Source organism: Meriones unguiculatus, chromosome 1, assembly GCF_030254825.1.
Source record: "Meriones unguiculatus strain TT.TT164.6M chromosome 1, Bangor_MerUng_6.1, whole genome shotgun sequence".
NCBI classification, from domain to species: domain Eukaryota; kingdom Metazoa; phylum Chordata; class Mammalia; order Rodentia; family Muridae; genus Meriones; species Meriones unguiculatus.
This window is the reverse complement of record NC_083349.1, coordinates 144923305-144942762: the sequence shown is the minus strand read 5'-3', so window position 1 is coordinate 144942762 and position 19458 is coordinate 144923305. Positions and strand designations below refer to the sequence as shown.

General features: G+C 55.0%; 2 protein-coding genes across 3 annotated transcripts in view; one reads left to right on the top strand and one right to left on the bottom strand.

Annotated features, from left to right (window-relative positions):
• Window positions 1–918: 918 nt before the first annotated feature.
• Window positions 919–10884, top strand: Ckm (creatine kinase, M-type). The gene is made up of 8 exons (XM_021642124.2): window positions 919–1034; window positions 4291–4502; window positions 5139–5293; window positions 5742–5874; window positions 6971–7142; window positions 8501–8624; window positions 9193–9382; window positions 10504–10884. Exons 2-8 carry the CDS (start codon window positions 4310–4312, stop codon window positions 10680–10682), a joined length of 1146 nt encoding a protein of 381 aa, XP_021497799.1. The 5' UTR covers window positions 919–1034; window positions 4291–4309; the 3' UTR covers window positions 10683–10884.
• A 3024-nt stretch (window positions 10885–13908) lies between these two features.
• The window catches only part of Mark4 (microtubule affinity regulating kinase 4), a 31386-nt gene continuing 25836 nt past the window's right edge, over window positions 13909–19458 (bottom strand). The window contains exons 15-18 of one of the 2 annotated variants that reach the window (XM_021642160.2): window positions 18129–18407; window positions 17911–17990; window positions 16768–16812; window positions 13909–15191 (exon numbers count right to left, since the gene is read on the bottom strand). In XM_021642160.2, coding sequence (XP_021497835.1) covers window positions 15127–15191; window positions 16768–16812; window positions 17911–17990; window positions 18129–18407 — 469 coding nt within the window. In that variant the 3' untranslated portion in view covers window positions 13909–15126. The remainder of the gene's footprint in view (window positions 15192–16767; window positions 16813–17910; window positions 17991–18128; window positions 18408–19458) is intronic. The other variant, XM_021642159.2, reaches the window with a different exon arrangement.

Below are 19458 nucleotides of genomic sequence, written 5' to 3'. Positions count from 1 at the left end.
CCCAGCCCTGTTTGCTCTCCTGCAAGTGGTTTTTTGCTTCTGTTACTTTCCCTGTCAATTCCACTGTCGTGGGAGCAGCCAGTGCCGGGGGATCCAGGAGAAACAACCTGGTTCTGGAACTACCATGGTCATGGCCATCCCTGTACTTGGGTGGTCACACAGGCCTCCTTGGGTCTGGAGGGCCTTGGCTCTTAGCTCTTGGCTCTCACTGCAAATCCCTGCCAGGTGTTTGTAGCCTAGAGATGTAGCTCCAGGAGCCAGCACTTGCCTGGCACGCACGGTTCTGAACCTATAACTACAGGGAAAAAAAAAAAAAAAAAAAGCAAACACCTGGAATCCCAACGCTTGGGAGGCTGAGGCAGGGGGATTACCATGAGTTCAAAGTTCCAGACTGGGCTACACAGTGAGATCCTGTCTCAAAAAAGCCAAAGTGATTAAATAAAAAAATGAAGTCAGGCATGACTTGGGAGGCTGAGGCAGGAGGATTGTTAAAGGTCTGAGGCCAACCTGGGCTCCAGGCTAGCCTTGGCTACAGAGAAACACAAAACAAAACAAAACAAAATGAAATGGTTCTCCCAGCTGCTGACGCTGGCCATGAGGCTAAGGGAGGGTGCTGGCCATCACCAAGCCTGGAGGGGCCTGAGACAGGCTGCAACAGGCCTGAGGGCCACGCTTCTACGTGCTTGGGACACCCAAAGTATTGCTGCTCTGTGTTCCCGGCGGGGGGCCAGCTGTCCCCAGCCAGCTCGACTCAGCACTTAGTCTGGGAAACAGTGAGCAGGTCAGCCCCAGGGGCAGCCCATACAAGGCCATGGGGCTGGGCGAGCGGTATGCCTGGGCTCGGGGCGGGCAAGGTGCCTGGGCAATGAGCTGAGAGCTCAGCTGCCCTCAGGGGCCCCTCCCTGGGGACAGCCCCCTCCTGGCCAATCATACTCTTCAGGCTCCACTATATAAGCCAGGGGCTACAGGGGCTGCCCCCGGGTCAGCACCACCTCCACGCCGCAGACAGCCCTCTCACCAGCCAGCCCAGCCAGGTACGGGAGGCCCAGGGGTGGGGTCTGGGGCGCAGGAGTCCAAGGGTCCCCTGCTTACCCATAGCGTTACGCTTGCGTATTCGGCAGAACAACCTGTGGGGACAAATGTTCAGGCCACCCAGGTCTCAACAGCTGCCAAATGTCCCTGCTTGCAAGACAGGGTAGGCTGGGGCTCAGAATAGCAGTCGACGGGCTGAGAATAGCAGTCGAAGGCCTGCTATCACTGAGGCAGGCGTCCAGATGGCTCCTGTCAGTGGCCCTTTAACACAGCTCCCGTGACCTTGTGTCTCATCATCCCTGACCCTCTCTGTGGTTGTCAGGTTTTAAGAATTATTGGGGGACAGACGGGGTCACAATGCACACGTTGACAGAGGATAGCTTTGGGAAGTCGGGTGTCTCCTGCCGCCTGTGTGTCTGGGCATCAAGACTTGGGGGCTCCCTGCCTTTACCTCATGGGCTGTCTGGCAGGTCCCCGTCTGGCTCTCCTTCCCTCTGTCTGGCTGTCTCAGGGATCTTGAAGGTGGGGTTACATGATCCAGTTTACCTAGAGATCTTAGGAAGTCTGTGATGGGTTCTGGGGCTCGGGCTCTTTCTGCGTCTCTCTTGCCTCAGTGTCCTGTCTCCTGGGATGTCCCTGACAGGGCTGGGCGGGGGCGGGGGGACACCTTCTGAAGAGATCTGGGCTGGAAGCCTGGGGTGTCCTTGAGTCTCAGGGCCTGGCTCTATGTCCTCCTGGCCACCCAGCTCTGCTGACTTAGTGCAAGGCGAGCCTACATGAAGGGAGGGGCAGGTGGGGTGGGGGTGGGGGTGGGGAGCCTCTAAAAATAGCTGCAAAGCAGCAGCGTCAAGGGCTTCGGGTCTCTGTCCTACCCACCCTCTTCTCTCCACTTGGTCCACATTTCCTCCCACCTCCTCCCTGCCTTCCAGCCCTGATCAACGTCCCTGCTGTCAGCGCCCCAGGGATTTAGTCGATAAAAGTAATAAAGTAATAAAGTAAAGCGATAGTAACAAAAAACAAACGACAGGCCTGGGGAGATGGCTCAGGCGGCACCAATCAGGGCTCAGATCAAACCCCACACCTCACACCTTAAAAAAAAGCTGGCCGTTGGGGAGACTGTCTGTAATCACTGGTGAGGAGCTGGGGTGCGGGCAGATGGGTCCTGCGGCTGGCTGGCTGGCCAGACTAGCTCCAGGCCTGAGAGAAACCCTGCCTCAAAACACAAACAAATGACAGCGTTAGACTCCCAACTGGAACTTCATGCCAGATCCATGCTCATCAGCCTCAGCCCCAGGGAGGCAGAGGACAGGCTCTAGCCACTAGCCTGAGGTGACCTAGGGATGTGGCTTTGAAGAGAACCCCGAAGACAGCCGGAGGCAGAGAGACAGAACGAGGGGGCTGAAGCATCCCAGATCCATTCCTACGCCCTCAGCCGGACAGACCTGGATAGGGAATCTCCCTTATTTCTCCTCTCGGGGTGCACATATAATCTCTGCCTGGGCCCTCACACAGGGCTTGCTGGGGTTGGTTTTCAGTTTCTGTGGCAAAATGCCATGACCAAGGCAACTTAAAAAAAAAGAAAGCATTAACTCGGGGCTCACAGTTCCAGAGGTTAGAGCCCGTGACCACTGTGCCGGGGCGCTGGAATTGCTGAGTTCACCTCTTTATCCTCCGCCAAGAAGCAGACAGCGCTAGCTAGCTGGGAACGAGGTGGGTTTTTGAACCTCAAAGCCCAACCCCAGTGACACCCCTTCTCCAACGCGACCACACCTCTTTGTCCTTCCCAAACAGTTCCAAAGAGTTCCACTGATTGGGTACCAAACGCTCAAACAGGTGAGCCTGTAGGCCATTCTCATCCGAACCACCACAGGCCGCTGAGAGCAATAACTGAATAAAAGATGCCTGATATGCCAGGCACCGACCCACGTGCCTCACCTGTCTTTAAATCCCTTGAAAGAGGTGAGGACCTCGGTGGACTCCCCCTCACAGAGGAGTGAACAGACAAGTCCAACAACTTGCTCAAAGCCACACAGCATTTTGTCAGGAGCAGAGCTGAGATTCAATGAGGCCATCCGACTTCCGATCGTTGGCTCTTCTTATTCTGTTTTATTTTTGGAGGCAGAGTCTCACTCTGTAGCCCAGGCTGGCCTTGACTTCACTGCGATTCTCCTGCCTCAGTTTCAGAGCACTGGAATTACAGGCAAGGACCACCATGCCCAGCCAAGGCCTATATTCAGCCCCCAGCTCTACATAGCTGAGGATGACCTTGAACTTCCGATCTTCCAAGTGCTGAGGTCATGGGCATGAGTTGCCACACCCAGTTTGCTGGGCACCAAACCCAGGGTCCTGTGCGCGCTGTGCAAGTGCTCTGCCAACGGACCCCCAGACCTCAGATCCTGTGCTGTTTGGTTTGTTTGTTTGTTTTTGTTTTTTTAATGCCACCGTCCTTCTCTGGCTCCAGACAAACAGTTTTGCCTGCCCTCCTTTTCAGGCTAGAGAGACTGGTCCCCAGCAAGGTCACACAACCAGGATGTGGCCATATCGGGCGACTTGGGCTCCTGATGTTTCCTTACAAGGCTGGGTGCTGCTGTAAAAAAAAAAAAAAAAAAAAAAAAAATGAGTGTGGGGGTATATATTATTTATTATTTGCCCTATGATTAGCACGGTGGTAGTATCTAAAATGGTGTCACAAATAATAAGACGCAGACACCTGTTATATTTTATAATTGTCTATTCACCTTGGGCTGGGCAGATATTTCTGCCTACGCTATGTCAATAACCACCCACCTCCCAGCCCCCACCCAATGCCAGCCTTCTTCTCTATCTAGGCTACCTTCCGTGCACAATCTTAAAATTGTTTGCTCGTACTCTGCATCTGGGCCTTTCCACGCCAGGCTTAGTTTTTCCTCCACACTAACCAAGGATGCCATCCTCTTTCTTCCTCTCTTCCTGTCCGTCTCTTTCCAGAAAGTCTCCTGAACCCAAAGCTGGGGAACCTTAGCCACCTTTACCCCATATCTGCCCTGGCCAGGCACAGCCATTTAATCAGCCAGTCAGGTATAATGTCTTACACAACAAGGATAGGTTTATCGAGGCAGTAACCAGATCTTGAGGGCCAGCAGCTAGTATCCATATACAAGCATTGGACCAATCCCCAACAGCTGGGGAATCCCCTTGCTTCAAGCCCAAGCTCTGATTGACCTCAAGCCTCCTGCGGCTGGGTTCTTGAGTCTGAGCTCAGTGCCCCCTTGGCTTCAGGGTCCCCTAGGCCGCCATCATGCCGTTCGGCAACACTCACAACAAGTTCAAGCTGAACTACAAACCGGAGGAGGAGTACCCTGACCTCAGCAAGCACAACAACCACATGGCCAAGGTGCTGACCCCCGACCTCTACAAGAAGCTTCGGGATAAGGAGACACCTTCCGGCTTCACTCTGGATGATGTCATCCAGACTGGGGTGGACAACCCAGGTGAGCCTGTAGCAGGACAGAGGACTGGAGGCCACTGGACTGACTGTCCCAGGCCTGCCTGTCCCAGGAGGCCTCAGCTCCCGCTTCTTTCCCTCCCCTGCTCTCCTTCTCTTCTTCCCTGCCTCCCATTCCTTTCCCTCCCTCTCATCCCTAGAATACCTAGGCCCTCCTCCCTGCATGCTAGGCAGGGGCTCTACCACTGAGCCACACCCCCAGCCCCTCACTGGGGGATTCTAGGCAGGTGCTACTCTGCTGAGCTGCACTCTTTGCCCATAAGTGGGTCCTTCAAGCCTCTTGCCCAGACCCTCTGTGTAAAAGGTTTGTTTGAGCTTCTCAATATTTTGGGCTGAGCAGGGTACGCTGCCACACGCAGGCAGATCTCTGTGAGTTCGAGGCCAGCCTGGTCTACAAAGGAAGTCCAGGACAGCTAAGGCTACACAGAGAAACCCTGTCTTGAAAAACCAAGAGAAAAAAAAATATTTTGGGCTGGCACACTATAATTTGTGGACTCCAAGAAGCCTTAACCTCTTTGACCCTATTTACCTGGTCTCTGGGCCAGCTTTTTTCCCCCAAACTGGATACCTACATCCATCACAGGCCCAGGCTTCCGGTGCTAACCTCAGCCCCATCCCGCAGGTCACCCCTTTATCATGACGGTAGGCTGTGTGGCCGGCGATGAGGAGTCCTACACAGTCTTCAAGGACCTGTTTGACCCCATCATCCAGGACCGCCATGGTGGCTTCAAACCCACAGACAAACATAAGACCGACCTCAACCATGAGAACCTTAAGGTCAGTGTCCCTGGGCCGAGTGGCTGGATAGGAGGAAAGGTGGAGCTACGAACAGAGACAGAGGGAAGGAGAGACGGAGACTACCTCGAGAAAGGATGGGGCCTGAAAAGCCTGAGGGCAGAGGGTAGGCAGTGAGTGAGGCAATGCAAGAGGGGACCCTGGGGGCATCTGGAGGAGACCCGGCTGCTATGGGGAAAGCCTAGAAGATCCGGGGAGCCCCAGGAGGAAGCGGAGAGACCCTAGAGGACATGGGGGACACCGGAAGGATTGGGGAGGACGTAGAGGTTCTGGGGCAGACTCAGGCGGAAGCAGGGAGACTCCGGAGGACTTTGGGGGACACCCGGGAACACTAGAGAGACCCTGAAAGGTCTCCAGTGAGACCTGGAGAAGGTGGAGTGAGACTGGAGACGGCCAGGACTGCCTTCCCTGACACCCCAGTGCTCCCCAGGGTGGAGACGACCTGGACCCCAACTACGTGCTGAGCAGCCGCGTGCGCACCGGCCGCAGCATCAAAGGCTACACACTGCCCCCCCACTGCTCCCGCGGAGAGCGCCGGGCTGTGGAGAAGCTGTCCGTGGAAGGTGAGGTCTCCAACCACGGTTCCCCTGGAGCCGCCTTGGCATGGGAAGGAAGGGTGTTACCTGTGCTGGCCATCCTGCACGCTGGGGCAGCCTGGGAAGTCCTGCGCTCAGCTAACCAGGGGTCTTCGCTGATTCATTAATTCAGCCAACATTGCTCTGGCTGAGAGTGGAGCAGAGGAGCGGAGATGATTTCTCAGGACTGGTGTGGGGACAGGGCTGGGCCTGGCACTCTAATTTTGGAATCCCAGTACTTGGAAGGCTGAGGCAGGAGGACCACCAGGAATTGAAGGGCCAGCTTTTATTCAGTGAGACTCTTTCTCAAAAGCAGGAAATGAAAACAAACAATAGCAAATGTTTGTAGTAACTGCAAATTTCTCTTTTGTTTCACTGAGGCACAGACACCTTGGCTAGCCCATCTGGCCTTCTGCCTCGGCCTCCCAAATGCTTGGCTGGACAAGGGAAACTTCTACACTGGACCATAGTTAATCCTTTCTTTTGGGAGGGGGCTTTTAAAAATTGCTGTTTTGTTTTGTTTGCAGCATGGTTTTTCCATATAGCCCTGGTTATTCTGGAACTCACTATGTAGCTCAGGCTGGTCTCAAAGACATCCACCTGCCCCAGAGCCCTAGAACGGCCAATCTTAAGGCCTCCATGATTATGTCACACATAGTGGCTTTGGGAATTGAACTCAGGACCTCCAGAAGATCTGGCAGAGCTCTTAACCGCTGAGCCATCTCTCCAGCCCCCACACATAGTGACTTTGAAGTCGGCTTAGGCCTACATGATGAAACCAAGTCTCAGAAAAAAAAAAAAAAAAAAAAAAAAAAAAGCAGCCATGTCCAGGAATCACAATCTCTTGCACATGGACTTGGTGGGACGGTCTGCTTTGTGTCCATCGGTGCACAGCGGGAGGTGTCAGTGAATTCTGGGAACAGGTCATGTGTTTGGGTTCAGACTCCGGGTGTAGGTGGTTTGGAGACTTCTTTGATGTCTGGGTCCAGGATGTCAGAGACAGCAGTTAGTGCAGGGTCCTCCAGCCTTGGCACCCCAGCTTAAGCGAAGCAGGCAGCTGACTGCTCTCTCTTGGCCCCTGTAGCTCTCAACAGCTTGACCGGTGAGTTCAAGGGCAAGTACTACCCTCTGAAGAGCATGACGGAGCAGGAACAGCAGCAGCTCATTGATGACCACTTCCTGTTTGACAAGCCCGTCTCTCCTCTGCTGCTGGCCTCCGGCATGGCCCGAGACTGGCCCGACGCTCGTGGCATCTGGTGAGTCCTCTCTTCTGGCTGCAACAGCTTCTTTCTGGCCCTCTGACCGTCTCCATCGCAGGAGACCGTGGCCTCGCCTTCCAACCCTGCCTAGCCCTGGTCAGGTGTCCTGGTTTAGAAAACTTGGACCAAAGAAGTGTAGCAAGCTTACACTGGCCAGGCATAATGTGTAGGCCTGGCAGTGGGTTTCAAGCCTACTGCTAGCCAGGCTACGGTGAATTTGAGGCCAGCCTGGCCTCAACATGAAAACTGAAAGGAGAGCCAGAGTTGGGTGTGGCTCAGTCCTAGAGCACCTGCCTGGGATAGGGCCATGCGCAGGAAAATACAGTAACAATGACAACAATCACAACAATAATATAAAGCCAGGCTTGGTGGTGCTGTTGTGCCTGATTCCAGAGACCAGGAGGAGCTTTATTAGAAGCTGGAGCTGGGACTCTCACAGACACCAAGCCACTGGTATCCAACTGAGAGCCCCAGCTCAGGACTGAGGGTGATTGATAGGTCCCAGTCCCTCCCAGGGTGCCCAAAGCGGGGGAATTCCAGCCTGGCAAGCTTATGCTGCATTTTAAAGGATTGGCTGTGGGAAGGCCCCAAACCGTAACTGGTTCTGGCTTTCTTTGTTCTCTCTTGTGTGTGTGTGGAACATCTGGTCTTGGGTTTCAGTGGAAATGTCCTGTCCTGTGCTGATGGGCTGTTGCTAGGGGGGAGGGGCAATTAGCACATTCTGTGGTATTTCCAGGAACAAGGCTACTGTTGGGGGTCATCTGGGCCGGTTGGTTCCCTAGCAACTTCTCTAGTGGGCAGGAGGGAATGCGGCAAGGCTGGCCTACCCCCTGTGGCTGGTGGGACATGACTGGTCTTTGTTCAGGCTTGTGCCTTTAATCTAGTGACCCCAAAACTTAATTTTTAGTTCTTTTGGTCTCACAGTGCATGCCTGTAATCATCACACTGCACAGGCTGAAGCAGGAGCATGGATAAACATTGTCGATATGACCCTACGGGAGGAGGGGGGGTGCAATGCACTGTGCCCCACGTTGGCCTCGAACTCACGATCTTCCTGGTCTTTTGGGTGCTAGAGAGACCACTCAGCCTTCATAGGCTAGGCTCACAACCAGAAACAGCAGAGTTTTGGGGCCGATGCCCGGAAGGGGAGGAGTCAAGCTAAGAAAGGTTTTCAGGGACCATGAACGGTCTCATCCTCAGATCTGAAGTTTTGGAGATTGTGACTAGGAGGCCGGCGTGCCTGTGACTGTACCCAGTTCTCAAAGGGAGGACTGTTTTGAACTAACTCATGCATTTGCTGTGCCTGAGCCATGGGGTTCCTGCTGACCTCGAGGCTTCCAAATGCCCTCCCTTAGGCACAACGACAACAAAAGCTTCCTGGTGTGGGTGAACGAGGAGGACCACCTCCGCGTGATCTCCATGGAGAAAGGGGGCAATATGAAGGAGGTTTTCCGCCGCTTCTGCGTGGGCCTGCAGAAGGTGGGTGTCTGCGTCCCGACAGCAACGCCCACAGTTAGAGCTACCCCGCTTCCTACATCCAGCCCCGCCCTCCTCTACCCGCCACACCCCCTCCCCAAGACCCCTCCCACTCCACCTTTCCCAACGCCCCACCGGCTTTTCATCACCTGCTTTGCAATCTCTGCCTCTTACACACACACACACACACACACACACACACACACACGCACGCACCAGTGCGTGCACGCACATACACACTGAGCAAGCTCCGTCCTTTCTAATTCCGCCCTACCCACTAACTTCCCAACCGTTCCCCACCCCACACTCAGACCCCCCTTAACCCAGCCTCACTTTCCAGTCGTAGCCCTAGCCTAATCCTCACCTTTCAGAACCCCCCCCCCCCCCGTCTCCTACGCCTCCTGCAGCCGGCCCCACCCCACGGTCGGAGGCCGCCCGCATCTTTGCCACAGGCGGCTCTGGGCAGAAGGCCGCTTGGTCGGCCCTCCACTCCCACCTCTGGGATCCCCCCTCCACCTATGTCCGCGCGGAGGCTGCCCCTGGAGCCCGGTCCCTCATGTCCTCTCCCCAGATTGAGGAGATCTTCAAGAAGGCTGGCCACCCCTTCATGTGGAACGAGCACTTGGGCTACGTGCTCACCTGCCCCTCCAACCTGGGCACCGGGCTGCGCGGGGGCGTCCACGTGAAGCTGGCGAACCTGAGCAAGCACCCCAAGTTCGAGGAGATTCTCACCCGCCTCCGTCTGCAGAAGCGCGGCACAGGTGCGGCCTGCCCCGCCCCGCGGCGTCTGGGGAGGGCTCCTTACTGAGGGACATCCCTGCAAGTGCCGGGGTCAAGACTAGGACACGCATTTTACACACAAGCCCGGCCCTCCACTGGAGCCTCAGAGTCTTCCTCTGTAAATGTAATGTGGTCAGTTTGACCACAGCAGCCATTCACCGTGAACCATCATATTCATTCTTACACACACACATATATGTATGTATGTATGTATGCGTTGGAGATGTTGAGATAGGGTCTCTCTATGTAGACCCAGATGTCCCAGAATTTACCATGTAGAACAGGCTCGCCCTTGGGGGGCTGGAGAGGTGGTTAAGTGGTTAAGAGCACTGTCTGCTCTTCCAAAGGTCCTGAGTTCAATTCTTAGCACCCACGTGGTGGCTCCCGACTATCTATGATGAGATCTGATGCCCTCTTCAATCATGCAGGTGCACCCAAACATGAAACAAAATTTTATAATCTTAAAAAAACAAAACAAAACAAGAAAAACAGGCTGGCCTCAAACTCACAGAGATCCTCCTGCGTGGGTGCTGGGATTAAAGGCCTGTGCATTTTTTTTTCTTTCTTTTCTTTTCCCTCTTCCTTTCTCTCTCTCGGTTTTTTGAGGTAGGGTTTCCCTGTGTAGCCCTGGCTATCCTGGAACTCACTCTGTAGGGCAGGCGTTGAGCTCACAGAGATCCACCCGCCTCCCGAGCGCTGTGATTAAAGGTGTGCACCGTCAGCGCCCGGCACCCTTTTAAAACTAAACGGATTTATCTGTGCGAGAGAGGGCACTCCCATCCTTCGACACTTATGTGAAGGGCAGAGTACAGTTTTCAGGAGCCAGTTCTCGCCTTCCGCCTTGTGGGCCCTGGGAATTTGACTCGGTCGTCAGGCTTGGCACAGGCATGTTTACCCACTCGGCCATTTCGCCGGCCTGTGTTACAATTCAATGTTGGAGGGTCGAGCCGGGACCTCACCCTAAAATCCAGGCATGTTTGCCCAATGCTGAGAGCCGGCGACTTGTGAACAGCGAATTCCCGAGGCGACTTCAGGTGGGCACGGGGCCGTCCCTGCGCGTCTCCCGCCACCTCACGCCCCCGTGGCCTCTGCTCCCGTGCAGGTGGCGTGGACACGGCTGCGGTGGGCGCCGTGTTCGACATCTCCAACGCCGACCGGCTGGGCTCCTCCGAGGTGGAACAGGTGCAGCTGGTGGTGGACGGCGTGAAGCTGATGGTGGAGATGGAGAAGAAGCTGGAAAAGGGCCAGTCCATCGACGACATGATCCCCGCGCAGAAGTAGAGCCCGCGCGGGGCGCAGCAGCCTGTGGTGGGCCGCCGGAGCCCCGCCCCGGAAGTCCGATCACAGGGCTGGGTCCCGGGTTCTGGCCAATGAGAACCTGCCTCCGGAGCCCCGCCCACCAGGTTTAGCTCCGCTACTGCGCGCCTGCGAGCGCCTCTGGAGCTGATTCCCTACTCCCAAATAAAAGTCCGTGGTGACCTTAGCGTTGAGTGTGACGGGGCGGGGCGGGGCGGCCTTCTACTGGCCCTCTCACCAGGCGTCCTGTCTGTTCTGTCTTCAGCTCTCTCTAGATGCCAAGTTTTTGTTGTTGCTATTTTGAGACGGCCTCTCGCGTAGCCCAGGCTGGCCTCAAATTCCCTAGGCAGCTGAGGCTAGCCTTGTATTCGTATTCTAATCCTCCTGCTTCGACTTTCCGAGTTCTGGCCTTAGAGGTGTGCACCACCGTGGTGGTTGGCTTTTGTGTCTGTTAGGTATATACGCACAGACACACATAGGTTCACATGCCTATGCCAGGCCAGAGGAGGGGTTTGGGTGTCTTTCTCTGTTGCTCTCAACTTTCTTTTCTTTTTGAAACAGGGTCTCACGCTGTAGCCCAGGCTGTCCCATAACTCACCCTGTAGCCCAGGCTGTCCCGGAACTCACTCTGTAGGCCAGGCTGTTCTTGAACTTAGAGGCCCACCTGCCTCTGCCTACCGCGGCCAACACCCCTGCCACCCACTTGTTTTGAGACAGGCTGTCTTCACTGAACCCGACGCTCACTGTCTCGGCTGAGCGGCCAGGTCCCAGCATCAGCCTGTCTCTGTCCACACAGCCATGCCTGGCATTTTCTTGGATACTGATGATCCAAACTCGAGCTCTCCCGCAGCGCAGAGGCCCCAACCGCACAGCCACCTCCCTGGCTCTTGGTAAACACAGGCTATCCCTGTGTACTTTAGGTTGGCCTCAAACTTACTGTGTAGCCCAGGCTGGCCTCAAATTTGCACTAACCACCCACTTCAGCTTCCAGAATCCTGGGTTTGACAGGCAGACCCACCGAGCCCAGCTTTGCTGTCAGTCAGCAGAGGAGCCTCGCCAGCTGAAAAGAGCTTGCTGCATTAGCCAGATAGTGTTTCATCCCGTGTCAAGGTGGAAGGAAGAACCAACTCTCAAAACTGACTTGTCTTGACAAAGGTGTACCCTTCCACAAATAATACAGAAAGTGGAATCATTTTAAAATCTGCCACAGTTCCCACTTGTGCCTGGAGATTCTTCAAGGTTAAGGGACTCATGTGGCCCTGGCTGGGCTCCAGCTCACTATGTGGCCAAGAATAATAACGTTTAACTTTTTTTCTTTCTTTCTTTTTTTTTGAGCATGCTCTCTCTATACAGCCATTGTTGTCCTGGAACTCACTCTGTAGACCAGGCAGGCTGGCCTTGAACTCACAGAGATCTTCCTGCCTCTGCCTCCCGAGTGCTGGGCTTACAGGCGTGATCCACCGTGACTAGTGGATCCTGAGCTTCTCATCTTTTGGTTTTCACCCGAATGCTGGGATTTCGGGTGTGTGCCACCGAGCCTGTGCTGGGGACCTAACCCAGGGCTTCCTGCACAGCAGGCAAGCCCTCTGCAGATGAACTTTGCGTCTCTTGCCCTCTCCACTCAGCCCACCAGTTAGGTACCTGTCTTTTTCCTTCCCAGATGGAGGGTGTGGGCTATCACTGGAGAGTCCTTAGGCTTGGGGTCTTTGGTCTCAGGAAAGAGCCAAAAGGGGGGGGGGATTTTCAAGACGGAGAGAAGTACGTAACAAGTCTATTGCCATATGAAACATGGGGGCCTCACCCCCTTACCCCAGCAGTTAGGGGCAGGTGCAGCTGAATCTCTGTTGAGTTTGAGACTAGCCTGGTCTACATTAGTGAATGCCCTACACCTCTAATCCCAGAACTTGGAAGGTGGAGGCAGGAGGATAGGGAGCTCAAAGCCAGCCTTGGCTATAAAGAGTCTGGGATCAGTCAGGGCTACAGGAGAAGCAAACACTAGGCCCATGGCAGCTATCTATAGCCACAGCAGAGGCCAACAGAGAAAACATGGGTGCACAAAGACCATCTCAAACCCACATGGATACAGGTTGGAGGCCCTTAGAGGTAGGTTCAGTAGCAGCAACCTTTAATCCTGGCTCTCAGGAGGCTGAGGAAGGAGGATTGCCAAGAGCCCAAGAGGAGTCAGAGACAAATAGCCAGACCAGGTCTTGAAGAAAGATGGCTCAGCGGTTAGGCACACTTGCTGACCCAGCAGAGGACATGGGTTCGGCCCACACGCACAGCTCCGTGTAAGGCCAGACCACACACCCAACAGCCTTGTCTGGCCTCCATGGGGCACCTGCATGCACACAGCACACAAAGACCCTCACACAGAATAAGCCAACCTTCAAAAGAATCAGTCACTAGAGATTAAGAAATTCATGTCCTGCCTTCAGCTTAACCTGAGGTCCACGGCTGTCTCCAGGAGTTCACAGGATCACTGAGCTAGAGGGTAGGTGACAAATATGTCTTAGCAGGTCCTGGGCAATATCCTCCTTGTTTGAAGACACCACTGCTGGTCCTAGCCCACTCCCAGCCGTCAAGGAAGACAGTTTCAGAGAATTCCATCTCAGTAAAGGGGCTGCCTCACTTCCTGAGCCCCTCAGCATCTGCCTGCTGACACCCCCAGCCCCACCCACCCAGCACTTCACATCCAGACTCTTACCAGGGTGACAATCTCACTACAGCTCCCTACTGCCCTTGGGGAGGGGGGAGAATATCACAGCCAGTCCTCTTGTGGAATACAGGTCCCACAGAGGATACTGCCTGCAAGTTCAAGGCCGGCCTGGGCTTCATAGTAAGATGAGCCTGATGCCTTCAATGTCAAAAGCCAACAAATGTGGCTTTGGCCAGATGGGTGGACAGCTGACAGGGTTTGAAGTCCCAGGGCAAACCCAGAGCCTGCCCAACTGCTTTTCATATCCCACAGGTTTTTGCAGAAACATCTTTTTTTTGGGGGGGGGAGGGGATGTTTCATGTATCTCAGACATACAACCAATTTTTTTCCCCCTAGAATAAGACTAGAACCTGGGGCTCCACCAGGCAGGCGCTGCAACGACTTTGCCACAACCACAACCTGTGGAATTTCTTTCCACGCCCTCATTTTCTCCACCCTGGGCGGTCCGTGGTTCTGGCTACCAGCCCCTCTCCCATGACAGGCTCCGAACGTCTCTCATGTCCAGAACTGGGCCTGGTGTGGAGTCGGCACCAGTCATTGATTGTTTATTGAATACATGTATTACTGAAATAGGAAGAGGCTCTGGGTCCAGTGTAATACAGCAGAGGGGAGCGAGTGGCTGAGAGGAGGGCCGGACAGAAGGCTGGAGCCCCACGGAGGAGGCCGGATGTTCCACCCTCTTCCATAGTCATCCTTGACCCTCCAAACCCACTGTTCCCATCTGCAGGTGAGATAACTGAGGCTCAGCAAGCAGAACCACAGGTTGGGGTCAAGTCCCCAGCTCCCTGGCTCCTCTGCAGGCTAAGGGCCGGGAAGGAAACCCCAGGTCGGCCAGGGAGGGGTTCGGGGGCTGGAGGGACTCTCCTACTGTTTATTGAGTAACAGGCTGCAGGTGGGGAGCTGGCAGGAGGGAGGGCAATAACTTAAAAACCGGAACAGCGGCAGCTCCCCGAAAGACCTCTGCGGAGGGACAGGAGTATATACAAGGATTTGTACAAAGCGCCCGGCGCCAGCCTGGGGCAGGAAGGGGGTTCGAGCATAAGGGGAGAGAAGGAAAGGTTTCTGCCTGTGAACCCCCCTCCCCGACTGCCTGCACCCCCAAGTTCTGTCTCCAGTCATTATGCCTGGCAGGTCTCCCTGAACGGGAGGATTTCCTCAGTTTCCCTTCTCACTCCTGTCCCCAAAGTCTGCTCGGGCACCCTGCAGCAGCAGCGCAAGGTGTGTGGGCGGCAGGTCCCACCAGAGCCCCAGGAGGTCGCCAGCTCCCCCTGCTGAGCCCTCTTAACATGCCCTATAACCCCGACTGTCTCTGTCCACCAATCTAGTCCAGGGAAACGGAAAGTCATGATACGGGGAGCCCCTCTGTCCCCTTCCCCTCTTGCGGAAGTGAAAAGAACCAAAGAAAGAGGACCGGGGCTGTGGTGGTGGTGGTGGCGGTGGCTCAGAGTTCAAGGTCGTTGGAGATGCGGGTGACAAGAGTGCGGAAGGCCAGGGCGGTGCCCGCCACGCGGCGGAAGAGGACGCCCCTGAGACCGGGCCGGGGCAGCTGGCACACCTCTACTTCGAAATGGGACAGGGGCTCGGGCCCGCCCGCACCCCCGTGCAGGCAGGCCAGCAGGAACGGCTGCGGCTGACGGCACCGGCAGCGGGCGGCCGCCGTGGCCTGCCGCAGGGCGGCCATCAGCGCCTCAGGAGGACGAGAGCTGGTCAGCTTCACACTCCAGGGGAATCGGAGCAGCCGGGGGGCGGTTTCCGCTTTATCCCAAGGTAGATGGCAACTGAGGAGGGGTCAGCAGAAGTCAGGCAGGGCAGAGGAGGGGGCGCACCCCACCCCACCCCCTGGGCCGGATGTGTCCCCTGCACAGGGACACAGAAGTGCCCTGGGTCTGCGCTTCCCAGCCTCCCTTGCAGCTAGACCCCCAACCTCCACCCCTGTCTGTGAGATTCCCGCCATCTCCATCACAGGACCACGTCAGCACAGTATAGGCCAAAAGACAGCTGGCTTCTCAGCAACAGGACTGTAAGAAATGGGCTAACCCTAACCCTGTGTCCTGTGTTTTGGGGGGGAACTTTGGCTCTATGTAGATCAGCCTAATCCAGAACTCAGAGAATCTGCTGCTTCTGCCTCCCAAGTGCTGGAAGTAAAGGAATGTGCCACCATGCCTGGCTCCTTTTTTTTTTTTGAAACAGGCTTCTTCCAGTTAAACACGATGTCTGCTCTTTGGTTTAAGATAATTAAAAGCGTATGTCAGGTATAAGCACGTGATCAAAATTGACCAATCACAGCTCTAAGTCTTCTGGTCACAGGCATTGGTTTAGAGGTGGACTTGTGACCTAGACCCAGCCAATGAGAAGTCCTGAGAATTCCTAGGAAGGTTCTATTTCCACTGGAGCTTCTGAACTGGCCGGATGTCAAACTAAGCAGCGGGGAGCGAGCTGTAAAGCTGCCTGGAGGGGCTGCAAAGGAGGGTCTAGGGCAGGCTGGGTAAGCACTCAAAACTGAGCCACACCCAGCCCCTCACTGGGGGATTCTAGGCAGGGGCTCCACCACTGAGCCACACTCCCAGCCCCTCACTGGGGGATTCTAGGCAGGGGCTCCACCACTGAGCTACATCCCACCTCCTTATTTTTCTCTACCATTTACAGATAGGATTTCACTAATTTACCTAAGGCTAGCCTTGAGCTCTTTATAGCATCGGCAAGCTTTGAAATTGCATTACTTCTGCCTCAGCCTCCAAGTTTCTGGGATTAGCAGATTTATGAAACCAGAGCCACCTTGGATATAACATTTTTTTTTTTTTTTTTACTTTTTTGTAAGGTTTATTTATTTATTATTTATCTACTGTTCTACCTGCATGTATGCCTGCATGCCAGAAGAGGGCACCAGATCTCATTATAAATGGTTATGAGCCACCATGTGGTTGCTGGGAACTGAACTCAGGACCTTTGGAAGAGCAGCCAGTGCTCTTAACCTCTGAGCTATCCCTCCAGCCCCCTGGATATAACATTTTATGATGGCACAGTGGTATCTGTTTTACAGAGGCTATGGCCTCTAAAGTCCCAGAATGGCAGAATACAGTAGGAGTGCCCAAGAAAGGCTTTCCTGAGTATTTACAGGCTGGGTCTGCAGGGGTGCTCTGTGGTCAGACTGGCCTCCATCTTGAGGCAATGGGAAGGGAAGGGCCGAGAGCATCAGAGGCACTCTAGGGTGCAGACGGGACAAGGCCAGAGCGGCAGAACCGAGCCTCAGGAAAGGCTGGAAGGGCCCACAGTACCCCAGCAGTTAGCTTTAGGGCGCGGGAGGGGGTCTCAGGAAGGGTGTGTAGAGGTGGGCAAGGCGGGAACCTCACTCACCTTGCGACCTCAGGTCCCCCGATTCTCTCAGGTTCGTCTGCGACCCTAGCAGAGGAGGGAGCAGCAGAGTGTGAATCTGGACATAGAAGCCCCTCCCCCCACTACCACAGCACTCCAGGAAGCCCCTCCGGGGCTCTGCTCTCCTGCCTGCTGGCTGCTGAGAGAGCCGTCTAGATGTGATCCCTTCCTTCCAGAGTGGGCTCCATACAGAAATGGTTAGTGGAGGTGGGAGGAGAAGTACTGAAGGGTTTGGAAGATGAAAAAGGGCAGGCAGACTCATCTACATAGAAAAGGGCACGATCACACCCACACAGCCATATACAGTGACACACAGGTACTCGAATGACAGACACCTTTCTGAGTGAGCTGGCAACTGCGGAGCCACGGCCCCAGCCCCTCCGGAGGAATTCTAGGCTAGTGATTTTCAGCTGAGCCATGCCCTTCCCTTCCTCAGACACTTTGCTCTATTCTTTTGTAAACTTAAGACATGGTCTCCTTCTATATCCGGACTGGCCTTGAACTTGGAATCCTGCCTCAGCCTGAGACTGTAGGACTTTTCCCATAAGCACTTTCATTAACTCATTGCCTATGTCAGTAGGTGCGTCAGGGTAGAGATATTTTACATTTTTGTTAGCCATGCTAGGCACACAGGAGGTATCAATGAATGATGTCTCAGTAACACACTCAAAAGCATTTTCCACAGAGCGCCCTTTCTGCCTTCAAGTTTTTCGTTTTGTTTTTGAGACAGGGTTTCTCTGTGTAGCCTTGGCTGCCCTAGACTTGCTTTGTAGACCAGTCTGACCTCCAACTCAGAGATCCTCCTGCCTCTGCCCCTCAGAGTGCTGGGACGACAGGCGTGCACCACAACAGCCTGGTTACCAATGCCCTGAGCCCTCACGATCACACGTGGAAGCTTGTGTGATCACCCTCCTCACGTTGCAGAGGAGAACCAGAGAAGCTACATGGCTTGCTCCAGGTCGCTCAGCAGAGCTGACCCCTGCCCCACCCCTCTGCTTGCAACATACAGACGCTGTACCCCGCTCCCCCCACAGAGCTCCCGAGGACACACACAAGGACGCACCCACACGCACGAGTCAGCCATGCAGATGAGAGCTGGGACCACCGACAGCACAGGAGACTTACTGATTTTGGATCCCTGGGGCAGAGAGGCGCCCGAGACACAGCGGTTAGAGTTCTGCCGTTTAGAGGGATCGAGGGTAACCCTGCGGGGTGAGGAGGTAGGAGGGGTGACAGGGGGTGCAGAGGTTCAAGAGGTCAGGTGCAGGAGGCGAAGCAGAGACAGGTTAGGCCCCGCCCCTCCACCCCGCCCACACCCACACCCCACATCCGGGGCAGCTCACCTTCGGGTCAGTTTGGAGGTCAGCTTGGTGAAGAGGTTGGTGGTAGGGCGAGGCCGCCCGGAGGGCAGGGGTGCGGCCTCGTGGGCCAGTGTGGGCGAGGCTGGGGGTCCATTTTGCACACCCCCACCACTCCCGCCCCCTGCCCGCCGGTCTCGGACCTGGCCCCCGTGGAAGGTGCTGCGGATGGTGGAGCCCCGAGCCAGGCGGCTCCTCTCTCCCGATGGGGGAGCCAGGCTGTGACTGGAGGGTGAGGCAGGGGGCACCCGTGAGGTACCGGAGCTACAGGCAGAGAAAGACAGGTCAGAGGGCAGCCCAAAGGCTGTCGCGCCATTACAGATCCTCCTAACATTTTCCTGGTTCACTGATTCTCCCATCCAAGTTCTAATTAGACCTGACCCTGCTCAGCTTCCATGTTGGATAACTTTCACAGTGCTGTGACTTTAACACTAGACCTCCAGTGTGTACCCTCCCAGGGATCTCAAGGCCGGCTCAGATCCCAGTGGCCACTACACCTCTCCTAGAATCCTCATGCCTTTCTCTCTTGGCATTCTAACCCTTAGGGCTAGTAGAGGGCATGAACATAGCCTTGCAGCGGAGGACTACATTTCCCAGCATGCATTGCCGCCAGAAGTCACATGCAGGCCCCCAAAGAACAGGTTGCCAGCTCCCATACTTTGCGCTATTTGTAGGCCATGCCCTCAAGGGAATTGCTGAGAGACTGGAAGCTGGCAGAGACCTCAGGCCTGGGCTTGCGTGGACACGGACAGGTTCAAGAGAACCTGTTCTTGGATTTTTGTCTTGGAAATTGGAACCTCTGCCATATTGAAGCCATGGCCTTCTCTGCAGCTCAGCCTTGTTCCCTGGCCAGAACGTACAGGTCACATCTGATTACAAACAGGGATTCTGGAATCTTTGTTCCCTGACTAGCCAGCTGTACAATTTTAGACAAGCTACCCACTTCTCTGGGCCTCATTTCCGCTGCAAAATAGAGGGTTAGGATCTACCCAGAATGCAGGCGGTAGTAATTAGGCAGTGGCTGGACACAGACAGTGAAGCCCCTTTATCAGTTTATTTCAATTAATTTAATAACACCAGACAACCTCCTTGTCATTGAATGTCCTCTGTGGACTGAGTCCTGGGTAAGGGGTTATGGGGCCTGGGAGCAGTCAGTGCCACTTGCATTTGGGGAAGAGAAGTTGTGCAATGTTCCCTGATAACCGTGCTGAGTAGTCTGGTGAGGGCTGGAGGACTGACCCCCACCAAATGCTGACACGACATGTATAGCTCCATCTCGGAAGGCCCTGGGAGCCGGGCAATAATGCACCCAAAG